Source organism: Bos taurus, chromosome 29, assembly GCF_002263795.3.
Source record: "Bos taurus isolate L1 Dominette 01449 registration number 42190680 breed Hereford chromosome 29, ARS-UCD2.0, whole genome shotgun sequence".
Classification (NCBI taxonomy): domain Eukaryota; kingdom Metazoa; phylum Chordata; class Mammalia; order Artiodactyla; family Bovidae; genus Bos; species Bos taurus.
In genome coordinates this window covers 40,209,794-40,229,469 of record NC_037356.1, presented here as the reverse complement: position 1 = coordinate 40,229,469, position 19,676 = coordinate 40,209,794, and the positions used below count along the sequence as shown (strand labels likewise).

Here is a 19,676-nt window from a genome sequence, read left to right as displayed (position 1 = left end):
CCAGTGAAGTGGCTCCAGAGTCAGGCAGGAGGCAGGCCCCCTGCTGACGTCATTGCCTGACTCTGCCCCAGGTCCCACCGTGTGCTTTTCAATGCCCCCCGCCCACTTCTCCCTCAAGCCCCACAGTGAATGTCTCCGGGAGGCGGGGAGCCCTGCTCACCAGCAATGCCACCCGGAAGTGGTAGGTGAATCTGCGGAAGGACAGGATGGTTACTGGCCACTGGTGGGAGGTGCCCTGGGGAGGGAGGGGAAGAGGGGTCAGGACAGTGGCACAGCCCCCCACCCCCACCCGGTCCCAACCTGCATCCCTCGCCATGGCCATCACAGCCCCGGGCTCTGTAGCAGGTTTTACAAAGGAAAGTGCAAGTCACTCAGTCATGTCCGACTCTGTGACCCCACGGACTATACAGTCCAAGGACTCCTCCAGGCCAGAATATTGGAATGGGAAGCCTTTCCCTTCTCCAGGGGATCTTCCCAACCCAGGGATCAAACCCAGGTCTTTCACATTGCAGGCAGATTCTTTACCAACTGAGCCACAAGAGGTGAGAAGCAGAAATCAGGAGAGGCTGGAGTGCACATGTTCTGCTTTGGGGAGCAGTAGGGGCCACCATCTGCATGCTCTACCCAGCACTGAGGGCCCACGGCCTCCTGTCTCACTGCCTCCCCTCTCACCACGGTGCTCCGGGCCCATGAGAGTGTCTCACTAAGCTCGTCCTGGCTACACGCCGCTGAGGAGGTGCTGCTTACAGGTGAGGACACTGCTGAGTTATCTGCCTAAACTCCCATGGCGACATGTGGCCGAGCTGGGGCTCACCCCTCTCTGCTCTCCCCTGTCTGCCAGGCCCTGGGGCCTGAGCCTCCTTAGGGCTCTCAGCACTCCATCCTCTATGCCAGCTACTTCTGCACCTCTTTTCTTGTTGGCGAGGGACTGCGTTCTTGGAAGGCGAGGTCTGTTTCTACCCCATCTCTGGCTCCCCTCAGCTGGGCCCAGCCCAGGGCCGGGGACAGGGGAGGCCCCAAGAAATATTGATTGAATAAACACACAAGTCGGCGAGGAGAAACTGCCTTAACTTGTGCTGAGCATCATGTGGCCATAGAGGAGCCGGACAGTGACTGGGTCCCAGCCGCCTGGTTCCCAGACCATGAGGCAGCCCCCTCCACCCAGCCCAAACCTTCCAAAGTCAACAGATGGGACTGAGTCACCGCCCCTGCCCGAGCCTGAGGTCCAGCCTCCTTCCCAGCTCCTCTGAGGCACGACCCTCGCCGTGCTTCCAACTCTCCCGGCGCACCATGCCCTCCCTGGTGGCCCCGCCGCTGTACATGCTGTTCCCCGACTCCTGGGACGCTGTCCCCTTTCCTTCCCCTGGCTGATCCCACATCGTCCTTCAGGTCTCGTCTTAATCAAGCATGACCTGCAGGCAGGCACCCTGACCCTGCAACCCAACAAGGTCAGCTCTCCCTGCCGGGCTCCCAGGACGCCCTCTGTCTCCTCCATTGTGCTCACCTCAGGCTAGGCCTTGGGCAGGGCAGGGCCGGGAGACACTCGCCATGGAGGGGTGCGTACACAACCCCTCCCTGGGGCACAGGCCCAGGTCCCAAAGGGTCCCTTGTGAAGATGCCTTTGCTCTAACCCTGGCTCCCGCTCCTCACCTACTTGGGGGCTCAGTTGTGCCGGGGAGAGGAAGCTCCGGCCTGGCTGGCCCACGAGTTCCCAGTCGCCCCTTACCTGGGTGTCCTGGTGGGCGTGAAGGCTCTGTAGAAAGCCCCCCTCTTCACACGGCTCCTCCTTTGACATCAGGCTGCACAGCACCACGGACACGGGGGACGAGGAGCTGGGGAAGGCCCAGTCAGTGGGGAACTGGGGTTCTGAGCTCCTCCACCCCAGGCCCCTCCCAGCCAGCCCTCCACTCGGCCTCCCTCTCCCCACAGAAACTGGCCACTGAATCCTCTTGGCCAGTCAACGAGGCACATCTGTCAAGGCCCTTGATGGCTACAAGCCCCTTCCCATCCCCCGTCCCACACGCTCTTCACAGCCCATTTCACAGATGAGGAACTGAGGCCTGGAGACTGCTGGGTCACAAAGCCAGTGAAGCACAGAGCGGGCAGGAGAGCCAGCAGCCCCCTCAGCTCCCCCCGACCTCCCCCAGGTCGCTGGGACCACCACGCCCCCATCCCCCAGGCCGGCACTCACTTCATCTGCAGGGTCAGGCGGAGGTGCAGGGGGGTGCTGCTGCTGACGGGGATGTGGTAGGTGACGTTTCCAGGCCTGAAAGGGCCAAGCTGGCTCCTCAGCCCAAGGGCACCCTGCCACCCCGCCCCTAACGCCCATCAATTCCTCATCCTCCAGACTAGAGGGGAGCCCTTCGAGGGCCTGGAAGGGGCTGCCCCGCCTTGTGAGGGAACTTCCTCTCTGAGGGCAGCAAGATCCTCTCCCCTGGCCTCATGTCACCCAAGGGAACCTGTCCTGGGGGCGTATAGGGAGGCAGCCAAACCCACCTGCAGGCATCCTCTGAAGTGCAGTACTGGGAAGTAATGGGCATCGAATTCTCCAACACCTGGATGGAGGTCAGGGATGGCACTGGGTCTGCAAGGAGAGAGGCTGTTGGGGCAGGAAGGAGAGTGACAAGTCAGGACACAAATGAGGAGGAGTCAAATCTTGCTTGGCTTGGATCAGTCATTCACACTTTAGCATGAATAACTTTCAGATTATTCTTTCCAGCTCCCACTTAGACTGAGGTCACACCACCACCTTCCCCAGCAGCCCCAGGACTCTCCAGTTTCCATGAGCCCGAGGTCTGCCTCCTTGACAGACCCAGAACACCCAGGAGCAGGGACGGGTCTTCCACACCCCCTGCCAGGAGCGTCCAGGAGCCCACTCTTTAGGACTCTGCTCCTGACTGCACACATTTCTCCCCAACTCGGGGCTCAGGGATGTCAAGTTGGCAGCTTGAAATCAGCCATGGTAGGAGTATTCCCACACACAAATCAGGGCCCCGCTGTCCTTCAGGGACTCAACTTCCATGTCACCTCCTTCAGGGACACCTCCCCTGATGAATCCCCACCTCAGTCCAGATTCCGTGCCCTCCCCAGTCGCCAAGCCGCCTCTGTGTCCCCTCAGGACAGGTGAGGGGAGCCTTGCCACACTGCTGTTCGTGTCTGTGAGCCCTCGGGGGCAGGGCTCATCCGTCTCCATCACCCCTGGGTGCCCTGTACAGAGCCAGCCACAGAGCAGGGACCCAGGAAATGGTGCCTGGTGAGCATCTACCTCGTGGGGTTTCCCCATCACTTTGAACTTCAATCTCAGCAAAGCAGTTTTGAAGCTTTTTTTTTTTTTTTCTTTAAGCCACAAAACCCATCAAATGAAAGTTGATGAAGAGGCCCTGTACCTAGAGCCAGAGGTGCCTTGTTGAAACCAGCAAGGTTCTCAGCCTCCCCTTCAACCTCCTAGGCAGCCTGGGGTGGAGGGTGGGGGAAGTTCGGAGACACCCAGTTTGAAAATGAATACAGTAAAGGGTTCTCTAGCTTTGTTAAAATCAAAAGTTTGAGGTTTGGAAAACTGGGGGGACCACAGCACCCTCCTTGCCCTGGCAGGGTGACACAGAAGGAGCCAGGCAGACATGGGATCAAATTCCATCTCTGCCACTAACAGGCTGTATGATCCTAGGAAGTCACTTCACCCAAGTTTCCATCTCCTCGTGTGAACAATGGGGATGATTCTGTTCTCACGGGAGTGTTCTGAGGATTAACCAAGGCCATTGATACAAGGCTACAGAATCAGCCTGGCCGGATTCCTGGGACTCAGTCACGTGCAGTGAATGTGGACCAACTCTGCACACAGGGAGTCTGGTGATGGGCTGAAACGGGTCCTGGCCAGTGAGCCCGGCAAGGCTGGGCTGAACTGGGCAGAGGGTAGGGCAGGTACCTGGCTGGCCCCAGGCCTGAGTGGGCTGAGCAGGGCTCAGGCCAGGCTCGGGAACCGCTCGGCGGCCCCGGCCATGGAGACCAAGGCTGGGGCCATTCTTGGCTTTGCCCTGGCCCCCAGGAAAGGGGACCACAGGGCTGGCCACGGGGTTCGAGCTCTTTGGATGCTTGAAGTAGCCAATGCCATTGGCTGACAGGCCCCAGGACTTGGCTCTGATGTTGGTGACCGGCAGCAGGGCCATCTGGCTGGGGCCTGTGGAGAAAGACAGGCCCAGGCTGAGAGGAGGGCGTGGGCAGCCTCCTATCCAGCTGTCTCGAGGGCCCCACGGGACTCCAGGTCACTCCCCTCTGTCTCTTGGTCTCAATATTTTTCCAGAACCTTATTTGGGCTCCAGGAGATCAAACTCTCCCACTAATGGGTCCTTGGGGCCTTTCTTAGGCCTCATGTAAAAACCCCCCAAGCCAAACCCTGGGCCCCAGGCGAGCCATACCTGAGCGGTTGGTGGTGGGGCTGGGACTAGGGCTGAGACCACGACCGGGATTAAAGCTGGGGCCCAGACTAGGGTCGGTGGAGGGGGTGGGGCTGGGCGAGGAGCAGCAAATGACGGGGCAGGGGTGGGTAGAGCACAGGTCCAAGGTGCGGAGTGCCGGAGCTGGGGCTGAGCGGGTCGGGCCAGTGGTACCTGAGGAAACCAGAGGCTGTGTGAGCCGGACGGGTCAGCACAGCTCCCCACCCAGGATACACGCACTGCTCCCCGTCCTACCCACTCCAAACCCACCCCCGGCACGCACCCAGCAGCAGAGAGGGCTGCGGGCCCAGCACCCCAGTGGTCACGGGGGACTGTCGGAGCTGAGTGGTCCCAAAGCTCTGGCTGGACCTGCTGGGGAAGGGTGGGCTGAGCTCAGAGGGGCTGGGCGAGCCTGGGCTGGGAGTCGCAGAGAAGTGGGAGAGACGCGAGGAGATGGACAGGGAAGGCAGAAAGGAGGCAGCAGGGAGAGGGCTTGGTCCAGACACGTACCATGGGCACATGGCCTCGCTCCCCCCAGGGTGCTGGGGCCGGAGCAGGGCCAGAAGACAGGAAGTAGACACGGCAAAAGAGCTAAGGGCGGCAGAGAGGAAACGGGGGCGCAGGCACAGGGAGGAGAGAGAGAGAAGACATGATCAGAGATGGCCCAAGGGCTGAGGGTAACAGTGGGCAGAAGAGCCCAAGGCCCCACCCTGGCCCTCCTTCCCCCACCCCCTGCTCTGACCTGGGCCCCGTGGAGACCCAGCTACCTGGAGAAGCAATACCAGCTTCAGCAGGACAGCGAAGCAGCTGCTTCCCCTGCCAAACCAGGGGACCTTCTGACCCCCCACTGCACCCCCCCACAAACCCCCGGTGGGGTCAGATTTTGAGGTGGAGCCCCCTTTACAGGAGACATTTTCCAGGGCTCCTCTGACTCTAGCCGCCCACCCAAGCCCCACCTGGCCTGGTGACAGCTGGCAGCCAGGCCTCCAGGGACATACCCATCACTTTCCACCAGATCCTCCTCGGTGCGCAGGCTCAGCACGTACAATGTGGACATGGACACCACGCTGGGGGCCGCAGGAAAGGGCTGTTGTTAGAGCCAGAGCCATGGACCAGTGCCCTCTCCCCAGCATGGGGGCCTGTGGTTTTTGGTCCCAGGGGACAGGCTCCCAAAGGGATGGCTGTATGTGGGTCTCCCCAGTCTCGGGGGGAGGAGGAGACAGGATGAGGCAGCCCCCCGCTCCTTCCCCGAGAGCTCAGCCACTTCATCTCCCAGGCCACGGCCTCCTGCTCCCCCAGGCCCAGGCCTGCAGGCAGCCCGATGCCCCAAGCCAGCCACCCCCAGAGTCTGGAGGACCAGTCACCTGAAGGCCATGACCACCACCAGGGCCACGATGGTTCCCTGCAGGAAGCGCTGGCTGATGCAGGCCTGGTCTGGGACCACAGATGATGACTGAGGACCAGGAGGAAAGGGGACAAAGGCCCAGACTTAGGGAGCCCGTGGTCTTGCCCACCGTGGGCTCTGCTGGAGGTGGGGGACAAAGGCTACTCATCCCCCTAGCAGGCAGAGGGGGCGGGAAGAGGAACCGGGAGCTGGGGGAGCTAGAAGGTGGGGAGGGGAGGGATGAGGAAGTGCTTCTAATCAGTGAGCTGGGAGAGGCACCAGCTGGAAAGGCTCCATGAGGATGGGGAGGCCCCAGTCCAGCCTGCCCCCCATCCTGCCCACCCTCACCTTGCTGGCCACCTTGGGGGGCCTCTTCTTGTGGGGGACGCTGCCTGCCCGGCTGAACTGGCTCCCTGCATGGCTGCAGCAAGAGGACCAGGTCAGAGGTGCCCCTGGGAAGGGGGTCAGGCCCTCCCCCGGCCTGCGCCCCCACCTGAAGGCGCCCGAGCTGCCGGTGGACTTGAGGCTGTCGAGACGCCGCAGCTTGGCCAGCTTGTGGCTCCAGCGCTCCAGCTCATCGATGCGCGTCTCCAGGTTGTCCGTCAGCTTGCACAGCTCCTTCACGGCACCCACGTTCTCCATGAAGATGCGCTCCTGCCGCAGGCGATGGCCAGTGTCGAGGGCACAGTCAGCCCCTGGGGGCCCCAGGCCATGGGCCCATGGGGAGCAGGAGGGAGCCCTCGAAGCCCCACCCAGGCCAGCCTCACCTCTCGTCCAGCCTCAGCTCCCCCTGTTCCCTGTTCCCTGCTCCCTGTTCCTGCCTCTGAACACCATCCCACCTCTGCACCTTTCCCCACCCGTGTTCAGAACCCGTGGTCCTCAGAGCCTCTCGCCTCCATCTCCCCCTTTGATGGACGCAGTGTCTAAGACTTCAGCAGAGGCCAAGACCTAGGACATGCTCACTGGCACCCAGCGTCATGCCAGGAAAGTTACAAACATCATCCTCAACAAACCACGTGTTTAAACTTTGCCATAACCCTATGACAGAGGATGAGATGGCTGGATTGCATCACCGACTCAATGGACATGAATTTGAGCAAATTCTGGGAGATGGCGAAGGACAGGGAAGCCTGAAGTGCTGCAGTCCATGGGTCACAAAGAGTCGGACATGACTGAGCCACTGAACAACAAAACAACATGAGACGTTCTCAGCTGTAACGATCGTTTCCTTCCTTTTGCAGGAGAGGAAGATGACTCTCGTGAGGTTCCTCTTGCCCTTGATCACACAGCCACAGACTGGCCAAGTCCTCATCTCCCACCTCCACCTCTCCCTGTGGGGTGGGGAGTGGGTTCTAGAAGCAGCATGAGGGAAGACTGGAGTGAGGGGACGCTCCGACTCTCTGCACTTCAGTGCCCTGTCTCTATGGGGGTGGTGCTGAATGCCCTCCAGCTGGTCCACCCTTCTGCCTCTTGGGCTCCTTCCAGTTCCCCCACCCAGAGACCTTGTTCACCACCAGGAAGTTCTCTATGGTTTTCCCATTGGCAAAGACCACGTCTCCCGTGTCCTTCACGGCCTCGGGCAGGATCTCCTTCACCTCCTGAGCGATGACACCTGGGGAGGGACAAGCCAAGTGTGTGTTGGAGGAAGGTGTGCCCACAGCACCATAATGTAGGCAGGGGCTGGGACTGGTGAGGGTGAAATTCTGGGAGCTAGAGATCTGAGATCCAGGGAGCCCTGGAGCAGGGTGGCAGTTCCAGGGACCAAGGTGTGGGGTTCCGAGGGGTAGGTGCGGGTAGGGGCAGATTCTCAGAAGTAAGGACCACAAGGGAAAGGGGACAGAGATCCAGGAGAATAAAGGCAAGATTCATGCAGGGAAGAGGAGCGGGGATCCCGGCACCACAAGTGCCAGACGTCCAGTGTCAAAGTGCAGGGGCTCAGGGCGAGGGGAAAGGTCTCCCAGAGGGCCGGGATTCCCAGGGGCGGGGTTCCATGAGTCGAGGAAAGGGGTTCTTGGAAGCAGAGTTCCCAGAGGACAGGGACAGGGGCGGGGTTACCAGATGCCAGACCCCAGCCCCTAGATCTTTACCCGTTTCTGGCGCAGCGGCTTCGATGCCGGCAGTGGCGGCAAACTCCGGCTTGTACCTGTAGTGCACCAGCCGCATGCGCGAGATCCTCTTCAGCTGCTCGGTGGTGTCCACCTGCGCGGGAGCCAGGGCCCAACTGAACCTCTCCCCTCCTGGGCCCATCCGGTGGCAGGAGTGTGGAGGGGGTAGACCCTGCTACCACCAGTGTGGGGGATCCAGAGACCCAGGGCCAACCTCCTCCAAGGCCTTTCCCTGGAGCCCCGCCCACAAGATAGCCCCGCCCCAGCCATCGGCTCCTCCCCGCTTAGGGAGTCCCCGCCCCCGGTCCTGCCCCCACCTCCTGCACGTGCTCCTTCGCCCGCAGGTCCGAGGGGTGCATGAGCGAGCCCATGACCTTGACGTTGCCGTGCACCACCAGCGCCTCATCGGGCCGGTCCGTGTTGATGCCTACACGGCCATGGTGGAAGACCGTGTCCGGCACCTGCGCCCGCTGCCACAGCACCTCGCTATCACTCTCAAACTGGCCTGGATTGGAGGCCTGGCAGGAGTTGGGGCTGGATCAGTCCTGGGGGTTGGGGGACGCACAGCGCCCTGGGAAAGGGGGAAACCCCACAGCCACCCCTCCAGCTCCAGCCGGAGCTCCTCACACCCCCATGCCCAATTTAAACTGTCCTCCCATGGCTGCAACTTTCAGAAAAGCCACCAACCGGGTCCTGGCCACCTCCACACTTAATTGTGAAGGAGATACTGGCCCTGAGAAGGTGGGAACCTTGCCCAGGGCCACACAGGATCAGCACTCCAGCTCCTGACCCCTGAAGACCCTGTTTTTCTCCTGGGTGCTGTTTCTCCCAGGTCTAGGGAGGACTCTCAGCCCTTTGGGGGGAGGTGGCCCTCACCCGGACGATGATGCGCTCTGAGATCTGGGCGGCCAGTGTGTAGTTCTGATTTTGTGCGTGGGCCTGGAGGGCCACCACCAGCATGAAGTACCTGGACACAAGAGGGTCTCAGAGGCGCCCAGGGTCCCGCCCCATTCCCCTCCCACCTCCACCAGCCTTCCTGGGTCAGATGTACAGTGCACTTGGTCATCTCTCCCAGGCTCCCGGCACCCGGGAGGAGAGCATGACCACCCCACCCGACAGAGGAGGGGCTTCCCAGGTGGCTTTAGTGGTAAAGAACCCGCCTGCCCCTGCAGGAGACAGAGAGATGTGGGTTCGACCTCTGGGTCGGGAAGACCCCCTGGAGGAGGGAATGGCAACCCACTCCAGTATTCTTGCCTGGAGAATCCCCATGGACAGAGGAGCCTGGGGTGGGAGGTGAGGGCTACAGTCCACGGGGTCGCACAGAGTCAGACACGACTGAAGCGACTAAGCACGCACTGCAGAGAAGGAACCTGAGTGTCCACTAGGGGGCGGAAGCAGATAGGAAGCCAGCTTCCGCTCTCCTATCGGTAAGTGGTGAAAGGCTCTGAAACCCAGGTCCCTCATTTGGGAAGTGGGTCAATCTCTGGGACTCCGTTCCTGGCATGCTACGGGCGGGCGCGGGCGGGGGTGGGGGTGGAGTCGGGGAGACACCCTCCAGCCCCTGGTGTTCAGAAATGGAGGGGCTCCGGGGCAGGGACGCAGCCCGCTCACCTCTGGTCGGGGTTGGGCTTGCCCTTCTTGCGCATGTTGTTGGCAGTGGTCTCGCTGAAGTGCAGCCTCCCCACAGTCACTTTCGTGACCTGTTCGGGGGGCAGATTGACCCTGCAGAGGAGGGGCAGGGTACTCAGGGGCCAGGGAAGAGGGGCTGCGGAGAGCCAGGCCATGGAGGGGCCCCGGGGTCAGGAATGTGTGGGAGGGGCATGTTGTGGGTGCCTTTGGCCCTCCTTGGCTCCTGCCAGGGGAGCCCTCCTGGGGACCTCCCCCGCCACGGCTCAGACACTCACGAGACGGGGTTGAAGGGCCGCTTGCTTCGGTCCGACTGCGACTGCTCGATGTTGATGGACTGGTTCAGGGCCTCCAACTGGGGGAGGAGCAGAGGCCAAGGGCACTTCAGGGCCCAAGGTCTCCCCACCTGGTCCTGCCCTCCTCAGCCTCTCAGCCCAGGCCCAGCGCAGCGGGAGCTCCTGAGGAAACTGAGGCCACCCTTCCCTCTGCCCACAGACTCCTGTGCCTTCTCCTACACTGCCGCACCTCCCATGAGCCCACACCCACACCACTCTCCCACCTATGTGCACACACGTGAGCACACACACACACAGGCAACTTCACTGGCCACCAATTCACACCCACGCACTCCACCCATCTCCAAGTAACACATCCCAAATCAGCGTCCACAAACACCCATGCATGCATGCTAAGTCGCTTCCGCCCTATGTGACTCTCTGCGATCCCAAAGACTGTAGTCCAGCAGGCTACTCTGTCCACGGGCTTCTCCAGGCAAGTGGGTAGCCATTCCCTTCTCCAGGGGATCTTCCCGACCCAGGGATCGAACCCGTGTCTCCTGTGGCTCCTGCCCTGCTGATTTTTCACTGCTGAGTGACCTGGGAAGCCCATTCACAAACACCCAGTCACACCCAAAACCACACTCCCCAGAACCCATCCCACTCCCAGGCCTCTCAAGCCCTCCAGAGCACCGGCTGAGCCACGGCAATGCCAGGCCCTACTCATGACACGGAAGGAGACACACGCGGCCAGGCCATCAGGGAACTCGCGGGCTCAAAATCAACCACCACCACCGTGGAGGTGCTGGACAGGGAGGGGCCTCAAGTCAAAATGGGCCTCAGGGCAGGTGTCCCCGAGGAGGCAGCAGAGTGAACGGTGAAGGTCAAGGAGTGGTCAGCCAGGGGAGGAGGCAGGCAGTGGGGTTCAGAGGGCGTCCCAGAGAAGGAGCTGCCTGGGGGGAGGCAGGGGCTGTGACCGGGCACAGCAAACCAGGGCCGGGGTGAGGATGGGGGTCCCAAAAGCCTCTGCCAGCTCAGCCTAGCAGTCAGGGCCTTGCTGGGGTGGATGGGGGAGACGGGGTCCTGAGGGCCTTGAATGGGGAATGTCGGGCCCACCTGTGTCTCAAGTCAAACAGGAGTCCGGCTGTGGGTGGTCAGATAAGGAGGGGGCCAGCCTGGTCTGGGCAGAGGTTCGGGGAGGAGAGGAGGGGACCAGGTTGTGGAAAGTTCCAGGAGAGAGAGCGGGGCCTAGTGCGCAGTGAGAGGTGGGCAAGCAGGTCCCAGATTCATGGCTTGGGCAACCAGGGCCCCAGAGCCCCATTCCCGGAGAGGAGAGCCTGGGGAGGGTGAGTTTGCAGGGAACTCATTTTGGGGTGCTGTAGTGAGGCAGCTGACAGCAGGGTCAGGAACGGGGTCCTGGCTGGGCGCACAGACTTGGGGTCACAGGGTAGAGAAGGAAACGGGAAGCAGAACTGAGCAGAGGGCTGGGGGCATGACCCCTAAGGGGCGGGCACGGGGGTTCAGGTGGGGAGGGGGGCTGAACTCAGCCCCCAGGAGTCTCCTCAGGACACACTCACCTGGCCCCGGGCTCGTTCGGCTCCCCCGGCCTCCTGCCCACCCTCACTGCCAAGCCCCAGACCTGCCTTCACTCCGTGCAGCTTCAGGTAGAAGCAGTCCAGGGGCTTGAGGCCTTCGGGCGTCTTGACGTACTTGGGCTCGCCCAGCATGCCGATGTACGCCGTCACCTGGAAGTGGTTCTTCTTCTGGCACACGAAGGCGTCGTCGCCCACCGAAAAGTTGAAGCCTTTGTCGGCGTCCACGCGGTAGGTGAGCATGGGCCTGGGGGCAGGCGAGGACACTCGACCGAGGGCCCCCAGCCAGGCCTGCCTCGCCTGTCCCGTCTGTGGCCTGTGTCCCCAAGCCAATTTCCTACCTGGTGCCCCCATCCTCAAACCTCTCTCGGGATTGCTCCCACTTCTCAGAAATGGAAACTGAGCCCCCCAGGAGGATCTGAGCTCTGGTGTGACAATGCCTCGGCCAATATTCCTCCCTTACGTGCCTGGGACCACTGCGCCCCGGGGATGGGGGAGGCTGGGCAAGACCCTAGGACGGGAGTGAGCTCCTGACGAGGGGGCCTGACAGCCCCTCACCACACTTGGCTTCTTCCCAGAACGCTGCCCAAAGGCCCCCTCCCTCCAGGGAGACAGGGTGAGAGGGGATGCGTCTGTGGAGCCTCACTGTGTCTGACAGCTGGTTGCCATGGAAACGGTGGAACCAGGCGCCGGCTCTGCATGGGCCCAGCCCCTGCCCACCAACTTACTCAAGCCCCCAGACATCCTCATCCTGACTTCTGCCCCGTGGGGAGGGGGCTCTCTGGGCAGCCTGGACTCAGCCTCAGTTTACCCATCTGTTGCTGGGAAGGTGTTCTAGGTCTGGGCTCTTCAGGGGATCTCCAGGGGGTAGGACACGGGGAGACTGGTGGCCCGCCTTCCCCCAGGTCCCCAGGCACAAGCAGTGCCCCTGATGCCCAGGCCTGCCTGGAGGAAGCTGGGCAGGGAGAAAGTTTCCAAACTTGGAGAGGCCTTTGGGCCCGGCTAACATCTACGGGAAGATGCAGGGCTCACTGCATCTCCCTCCCTGGGCTCCGCTCATCTGCCTGACCACCCAGGAAACACCCAGAAAGTGCCTGGACCACACTGGGGTGGACCTCAGGTGCCAACTTCCTGGCCTTGGGATTTGGGGTGGCAGGGCTGACCTAAGAAGTATGGCCGTAGGAATGGGGGGGGGGTCTTCACCAGGCCATAGGGCTGGACATCCAAAGACCTCTCCCCGCCACCCAGATAGGGTCTCAAAGGATCCTTTAGCCACTACATTGGTTGGACAGCTCCTTGCCCCAGCCCTGAGGGCTTCACGCCAACAACCCCACAAAGCCAGGGACCCCCAACTCCAGGAGGCTGGACTAGCTGTGAGAAGGCAAGTCCCAGACACCCTGCCCAGTCCCAGCAAGTCCAAAGTGAGCTGATGGTGAGCCATGCTCTCAGCCCTTGTTGGCCTTCCGTGGGAGTGAGGGGAGTGGTCCCAGAGTGCTCCTGGCCGGGTCCCAGGAAGCTGAATCCGCATGGGTGGGTGCTGGAGCAGAGCTAGGAATGCTGGGGCAGCCTCTGACCAGTCCTCCCCCACCCACTGGTCCCTCCCCTGCAGGGAGGGGGCTTGCTGGAAGGGCCTCCCTGACACTCAGCTTCCGGCTACCTTCCTGGAATGCAGGAGGAGGGGGGAGGGGGAGGAGGAGCCAGAAAACACCCCTCTCCACCCACTGCTGCCAGACTCGCCCTCACCGGCCCCTCCTTGGCCGACACCACCTTCTTAAGGAGGCCTCGGGCGGGCTCAGGAATCAGGAGCCCTGAGTGGCAGTCCTAGCTCTGCCCTGAGCCCGTCTGCTCTTCTGTGAAAGGGGACTATCTTGTTCCTAGGGTGCTTCCAGCCCTGCTCTAGGATCCTGAAGCCAGGGCTGGGGTTGCCCAGATGGCATGACCAGGAGGAATGGTTGGTGGTGGTGGTGGTGGTGGTTTAGTCGCTAAGTCGTGTCCAACTCTTTTGCAACCCCATGGTTGGTAGCCCGTGAGGCTCCTCTGTCCATGGGATTTTCTAGGCAAGGATACCAGAGTGAGTTGTCATTTCCTTCTCCAGGGGATCTTCCCGATCCAGGGATGGAACCCGGGTCTCCTGCATTGGCAGGCGGATTGTTTACCGAGGGAAGGGGCACGAAGCACTCACAGCTCCTTGTAGTTAGCGTCGTACAGTGTCGCCCATTTGTTCTGCTGATGCGGTTGCCACTTGATGGACTGGTAGTTGGGGTCTAGGTAGGAGCCGCTGAGGCTGTCACTGTCCTGCAGGAGACCTGGAGAGAGGGAACGGCCATTGTCCCTGAGCCCCAGGCCCCACCCCCCCAACTCAAAAGCCTGAGCAGGCCAGCCGTGTACCTGGTGAGGGGGCACCTGGTGGATGCCAAGGGGGCGTCTGGACCCGGGCGATGCTGAGGGGCAGGGAGTTAGGCCCGGGTGAGAGCGGGCCCTGGGGAGGCCAGGGTGGGGAAGGGGCTCGCGCTGGGTGCGGTGGCAGGGCCGTCACAGTCCCAGGCTCCTGTTTGATCATTCCGTTCAGCATCTGGGCGTTGAGGGTGTTGGGAGGTGATTCCGAGTGCTTCCTCTTCTTGGAGGGATGTGGGGGGAGCCTGGGGGATACAGGTGTGCATCATGGGGACCAGTGCCCCCCCCGACCTGTCCCACTGGGCAGTACCCTGGCTCCCCTCTCTGCCCTGTTCCAGCACGATACACCCAGCCCAGTGGACACCTCCTGCAGGAAGCCTGCGTCTTTACCTCCTCTGTGCTCTCCCATCATGCTGCGCTATCATTCTGTGTCTGTCCCTCCTCCCTGCCCCCCAGGCTGTGGAATCCAGGAGGTCAGGGCCACACCTGACTCGTCCGTGTGTCCCCATCACACCCGGCAACTGGCCTGGTGCACCAAGTGCTCAAAATCGTTGGTGGAATGAATGAGTCTATCCCTTCCCTGTGGGGTCATTCTCAGCATCACCCGTTATAGGGAGGGCTCTTTGGAGAGCAGCCTCCAGAAACAAGCCAGAGGGCTTGGACCACCAAGGCTGGGAGAGGTTCCTGGAAAAGGGGCTGACGATTTGGGGGGGCTACACAGCACCCCTTTCCCTTCTGGTTTACAAAAAGCTTTGCCAGTGGAATCTTTCCTTGAATGAAATCTTTCACGGAATCTCCAATGTCCAAAACTGATAAAAAGATAATTCTGCAGCTGGAGTCAGAGTGGAAGTAGTTCTGGGTCTACACCTAGAACCTCCTCAGAAAACTGAGGACTCCGTGGTGGTTAGAAAGTCACCGCTATGTGGGTAAGAGCACCGGCCCAGGTTCAGGCTGTGGCTCTGCCCCTTCCTACCTCCGTGACCTGGGCAAGCATCCCCCCTGCCCCAACCAAGCCTCAGTTTTCCTATCTGGGCAACAGGGATGGCCATGCTCATCAAATAAGTTAATGGTGAGCATTTGGCCTTGGCTGTAAATCCCCTAGGCTTTGCTAGGCATATACATATACATTCACTGATCCCCATCTCTGGGGGGTCAGAGCCTTCTGCCCTTCCTGGGTTCATCCCTGCACCTACCTCTGTCTCTGTCCTGTAGGTGCTGCCCTGAGCAAAACCCCCTGCCCCCACCAGCCCATCTCCCCACCCCCGAGGAAGCTGCCCAGCTCTTACTCAGCTCCGTGTTGCTGGAGCAGCTGGTGGAGCATCTGGGACTGCTGGCCATGGTGGAGGTCGGTGGGCACCAGCCCCTGCCCCATGGCAGCATAGGGGGGCATCGGAGGCTCGGCCTTCATGTACAGGTCCCGCTGCAGGACGGGGTAGTGCGGTGGGGGCGGCGGGGGCGGTGGGGGGCCTGGCAGGTGGGCTGGAGGTGGGGGCGGGTGCTCCAGGCGGGAGGGCACCCCCACATGGCACAGGGTCTCGGGGGTAATGGTGCGCAGGAGATGGGGGTCTGTGGGAGAGATGGGGAGGCGGGGTGGACATTAGGTTTCCAGGCACCAGCTCTCCCTGGGGCAGGGTCTCCTCATACCCACCCACTCCTGAGCCCAGCCTGGGGGCTGCCCTCCCACCCATCCCACATGGGAGGAGGCTGGGCAGCCCAATCCCACTGCAGGCCTGGGCGGGAAGGCCAGACCCTGTCCAGGGGGTAGGCAGCCTTTCACTCCATCCAAGCCCACTCCTTCCCTGGGCCGAGCCTGGCCCAGCTCCCTGGGGAGGACCCGGGTCCCAAGGCTCTCTCCCAAGCCCCTCGCAGGCCTGCTCCTCCTCTGGACTTCAGGAAGGAGTCTCCTGGGACCCCCCCAGTGCAGTCCTACGGCGCGGGGTGGGGGGGGCCCTCCTCCCACCGGCAGCCCCTCTACCGGGCTCCCAGGGGCCAGCCCCCCAGCCTGAGGGGGGGAAGCCCCAGCTCCCTTTGTTCCCCAGGAGGCATTCCAGAGATGTTTCTGGTAAGATAAACAGAACTCTTGACCCCTCTCTGGGCCGTGGGGAGACGGCTGCCTGCCATCCTTCTGCTCTTGGCCACCTGGGGGCCACGGCACCCCTGAGCACCCCCCGAGGCGCGGTGGGCCCAGCCAGCTGCACCCAGGCTGCCTCCCCCAGCCATCCACTCACCGCCGAAGGGTGCGTCCATGATGGCGCAGGCGGGCAGGCGGGTGGCATCACCGGCAGGGACACTTGCTCAGAGGCCGGCCGGCTCCCCACCCGCCCACGGGGAAACAATAGCCAGCGCCAGGGAGTATTTGACCAGCGATAATCTGGGCCTGTTGGGCGGCCGCTGGCCCCCCACCCCCACCCCCGGCTCGCTCCCTCCCTCCCGATAAGGCCGCCCCAACCACTTGCCCAAACCCCAGAGGGGGAGGGCGGTGCCCGCTGGACTCACCATTCACCTGCTGGGGGGAGTAGGCCTCGGAGCCTGAGTCTGGGGGAGAGTCTGGCAGGGTGCTGTGGAGAAGAGGAAAGGGCTGTTGGCTGGGCCATGGGACCCCTACCTCCCAGTCGGGCAGCTCTTCTGCGGGGCAGGGTCCCACAGACTCAGGGGCTGGAGGCCTTGAGGTCTCCCCCCTCCCCTGTTACAGGCATTTCTCTTTACCAGCCCCCTTGGGGTGCCCGGCAGGGCCCAGGGCTGAGTTGCAGGTGGGGGGCCTTGGGCTCCCACCCTGCATCCCCTCAGACCTACAGGGCACTAGGGGGGCCTGTCACCTGTGTCCCTGAGGCTGGTTCAGGGATTCAGGGACTCCCTCCTCAGATCCAAGGGCCAGGCCAGCTTTTTTCTTCCTGCACCCACTGAAGCCCCACTTACTGGAAACTCTAGGGGGCCCTAGGGGGCTGGGCCTGGGAAACGTCAGTGGGTCACCAGAGGGGCTGCCCTGCCATGGGCAGGTGTGGGCTGGGCAGGGAGCCAGCTTGCCAGGCCTGCACTCATAGGTTTTGTGTTATCAGTGGTTCAGGCGAGAAAGAACAAACTCGACTCTGAGAGGTCAGCACGTCCTACATGAACCCTGCGCTCGCCTGAACAGGAAGGCGGTCGCCACTTGCAGGGGGCTGGCTCTCTGGCCATTGTGGCCCCCACATCTGGGAAGACTGCCCATCATCAGGCCCAGGCAGTGTCTGAGGCAACCTAGTCACTGCAGACACGGCCCTGGGCTAACTGAGGGTCCCCAAGCTCCTCTGGACAAGCCAACCCCCTACCAGCTCCCCCAGGCCCCGTGGGTGAGGATGACAGGAAGAAGTGATGGGGACCCGGTCCTTGCTGTGGGCCTCGCGGCCCGGTGGGCGGACCGGGGCCTCTCCAGCTCCGTCTCCCCGCCTGCAGCCTGCACTGCCCTGACAGTGATCTTGTGTAAAGACCCTTCTCTCCCTCTAGCCCCTGCAAACTCACATGCCAAGTCCGTAGGACTTGCCTTCTTCCTCCAAACTCCTCACAGCGCTTGAGTTGCTGATTTACTGATTACTAACTCCCTCCTCAACTAGACCCACTGCAGGAGAGGCGGGCCTGCCTTGTTTTCCACCTAGAACAGGGCCTGGCAGGGGTGGGGCGGTGGGAGCTGCCCGGGGCCCATGGAGTGTCTGTGTGGCTCTGGACACATGCTTTCTCTCCCTGGGAAATGGCTTCAGTGGGCCATCTGAATCCTGCTGTGAGGGAGACGGGGCTCTATGCACAGGCTGGCTGGTTTTGGGGTCCCCAGGAGCTGGCTATTGGGGCAGTTGATGAGCTCACATAGAGGCCTGGGGTACTGCAGTGGGCACCCAGCAGACACTCGTTAGGTGGTGGTAGTTCTCTTCCCTCCCTACCCTTCAGGGTCCGCAGCTTTAGGACAGCGTCTCAGCCTGAAGCAGCCAGCTGCCTTCTACCGCTATGGCTCACCCCTGCCTGGCCTCCCCCTCTATAAGCCAGGACATGGCCACTGTCCCCCAGTACTTCCTCTGGGCTTCCTCCCCCGATTCTCACAGTCACATGATGGGGCAGAAGCATTTGGGGCTCCCTTTAGAGCTGCGGCTGCTGAGGCCCTAACCGAGGTTGCGGGTCAGTACCCAGAAGAATGGGCTTCCCTGGTGGCTCAGCGGGAAAAGAATCCGCCTGCAATCCCAGAAGGTTGGGAATAGTGGAGCTGGAGATGGAGCCTGGCTGTCTGATGGGTGTCATGCTCCCAGCACCCCACTATCCTTCTACTCAGAGACGGGGTCCCCTGCCCCCTGCCTCAGCCTGGGGGTGGACCCAGAACTTTCTCTGAGCACCTCTGCAGGGCTTGGCAAACCCATGCTCCCTGCCTCTACGTGGGCTAGGCGGGTGGCCGCCTAGAACCTCAGGTCACAGCTGGGCCCAGGCTGAGCCCCTGGGTCAGGCGGGGACGTGGGTTACTTGGAGAGAAGCGGTGGAGGGGGGACCTGCAAGGGGGAGGCTGGCTTGTCCCCACAGCTGCACTGACTTCAGGTCCCACACCTGCACCATCGGCCAACTCCCTGGGGCCACGGAAAACAGCACCGTGAGGGATTTGGGTGCCTGGGGTGCCCGCCTGCAGGTAGAAGTGCCCCTGAATGCAAACAGTCCTGCTGGTCTCAGCCCCTCCCCCAACTCTCCACAGAGCTCGGGGTGGAGCCTCTTCTAGCACTTACATCAGCCCTCATCACTCCCCTGCTCGGAACCCTCAGCTGCCCACTGCCTCAGCACAAAGCCTCCTCGGCTTAGCCCTGGAGCCCCCGCCCACCACCACCACCTTGCTACCCGCAGGGCAGCCCGCTCCCCACTGCCCAGCCTCGGCCCCAGGCCCACTGTCACTGTGCCCACGCCTTGCCTGGCCCGGGGCCCCTGCGTCCTAACCCGCCCGCCACACTCCTTGCCCTCACTCACCCGGGGGCATAGGGAGCCTTGGGCTCTGCCTTGATGGGGGGCCCAGAACCCCCCAGGAAGGGCTTGGGAGCAACACCCACGCCGTTGTTGTTGTTGCAGTTGAGCGGGGCGCTGTAGCTCGGGGGTGGGAGGGCCCCATGGCGCCCCGGGGAGGGTCCGCCCCCCGGGGGGCTCAGGTGGTGGACCCCGCTGGAGCCGGGGATCGCTGGCTGCCCATGGGGGTAGGAGGCCGCACTGGCTGGAGCAGAGATGTCAGGGAAGCAGCTGCGGAGAAGGGAGGAAGCTCAGCGCCAGCGGGGGCCCCCAGCCCCTCCCGGGGCCCCACCCGCGGGGCAGCATGGACCCCGCAGAGGGCTCGGAGGCTGGGGGAGGGGGAGGAGCGGCTTTCGGAGGCGGGGCAGGTGAGGCCCGAGGGGCTGGGGGCGGGGCCACTCACAGGTCAGAGGCGTCCTCCTTGCTGATGTACTCCTCCAGGATGCTCGTGTCTATGTTGGAAGGCTCCAGGGCGCCGTTGATGTCGTGGCCTGCGGGGAGGAGTGGACGTGAGCCAGGGCAGAGACCCAGCACCCACCGGCCCCCACCTGTGTCCACGTGGAGAGAGAGCCCTTCACAGTCACCACCTGCCGCACCTCCAGTAGGCAGGGACAATGCTGTCCCCAGCCCACAAGGCCCCCTGGACTCCCCCAGGAGGGGAGGGGCCACAGTCTGCATCTGGACGGACCCACCGTCTCCTGCCCCTCCATCCCCTCTCCCAGATGTGTGACACGAGCAAGTCCCTTTGTCTTGTCTATAAGATGGGGTGAACATGTCCCCATCTTACAGGGTGCCGTGAGCAGCAAATGAGGTGCCGCCACCCTCACGGACTTGGGCCCAGACTCGCTGACCCTGTCCTGCCCTGTCCTCCA

The 19,676-nt window shown here is 62.5% G+C and overlaps 1 protein-coding gene across 9 annotated transcripts in view; it reads right to left on the bottom strand.

Moving 5' to 3' along the window:
• MYRF (myelin regulatory factor) overlaps positions 1 to 19,676 on the bottom strand; it is a 35,228-nt gene that overhangs the window by 2,847 nt on the left and 12,705 nt on the right. Inside the window, exons 2-26 of one of the 9 annotated variants that reach the window (XM_024987464.2) lie at positions 19,208 to 19,295; positions 18,772 to 19,035; positions 16,303 to 16,364; positions 15,093 to 15,372; positions 13,801 to 14,051; positions 13,595 to 13,718; positions 11,464 to 11,659; positions 9,824 to 9,900; positions 9,531 to 9,641; positions 8,796 to 8,886; positions 8,237 to 8,437; positions 7,902 to 8,013; positions 7,317 to 7,426; positions 6,308 to 6,468; positions 6,163 to 6,235; positions 5,795 to 5,883; positions 5,429 to 5,497; positions 4,941 to 5,021; positions 4,714 to 4,802; positions 4,413 to 4,604; positions 3,923 to 4,174; positions 2,497 to 2,599; positions 2,192 to 2,266; positions 1,727 to 1,832; positions 161 to 235 (exon numbers count right to left, since the gene is read on the bottom strand). In XM_024987464.2, coding sequence (XP_024843232.1) covers positions 161 to 235; positions 1,727 to 1,832; positions 2,192 to 2,266; positions 2,497 to 2,599; positions 3,923 to 4,174; positions 4,413 to 4,604; positions 4,714 to 4,802; positions 4,941 to 5,021; positions 5,429 to 5,497; positions 5,795 to 5,883; positions 6,163 to 6,235; positions 6,308 to 6,468; positions 7,317 to 7,426; positions 7,902 to 8,013; positions 8,237 to 8,437; positions 8,796 to 8,886; positions 9,531 to 9,641; positions 9,824 to 9,900; positions 11,464 to 11,659; positions 13,595 to 13,718; positions 13,801 to 14,051; positions 15,093 to 15,372; positions 16,303 to 16,364; positions 18,772 to 19,035; positions 19,208 to 19,295 — 3,332 coding nt within the window. The remainder of the gene's footprint in view (positions 1 to 160; positions 236 to 1,726; positions 1,833 to 2,191; positions 2,267 to 2,496; positions 2,600 to 3,922; positions 4,175 to 4,412; positions 4,605 to 4,713; positions 4,803 to 4,940; positions 5,022 to 5,428; positions 5,498 to 5,794; positions 5,884 to 6,162; positions 6,236 to 6,307; positions 6,469 to 7,316; positions 7,427 to 7,901; positions 8,014 to 8,236; positions 8,438 to 8,795; positions 8,887 to 9,530; positions 9,642 to 9,823; positions 9,901 to 11,463; positions 11,660 to 13,594; positions 13,719 to 13,800; positions 14,052 to 15,092; positions 15,373 to 16,302; positions 16,365 to 18,771; positions 19,036 to 19,207; positions 19,296 to 19,676) is intronic. The other 8 variants (XM_024987466.2, XM_024987465.2, XM_024987467.2 and 5 more) reach the window with 8 other exon arrangements.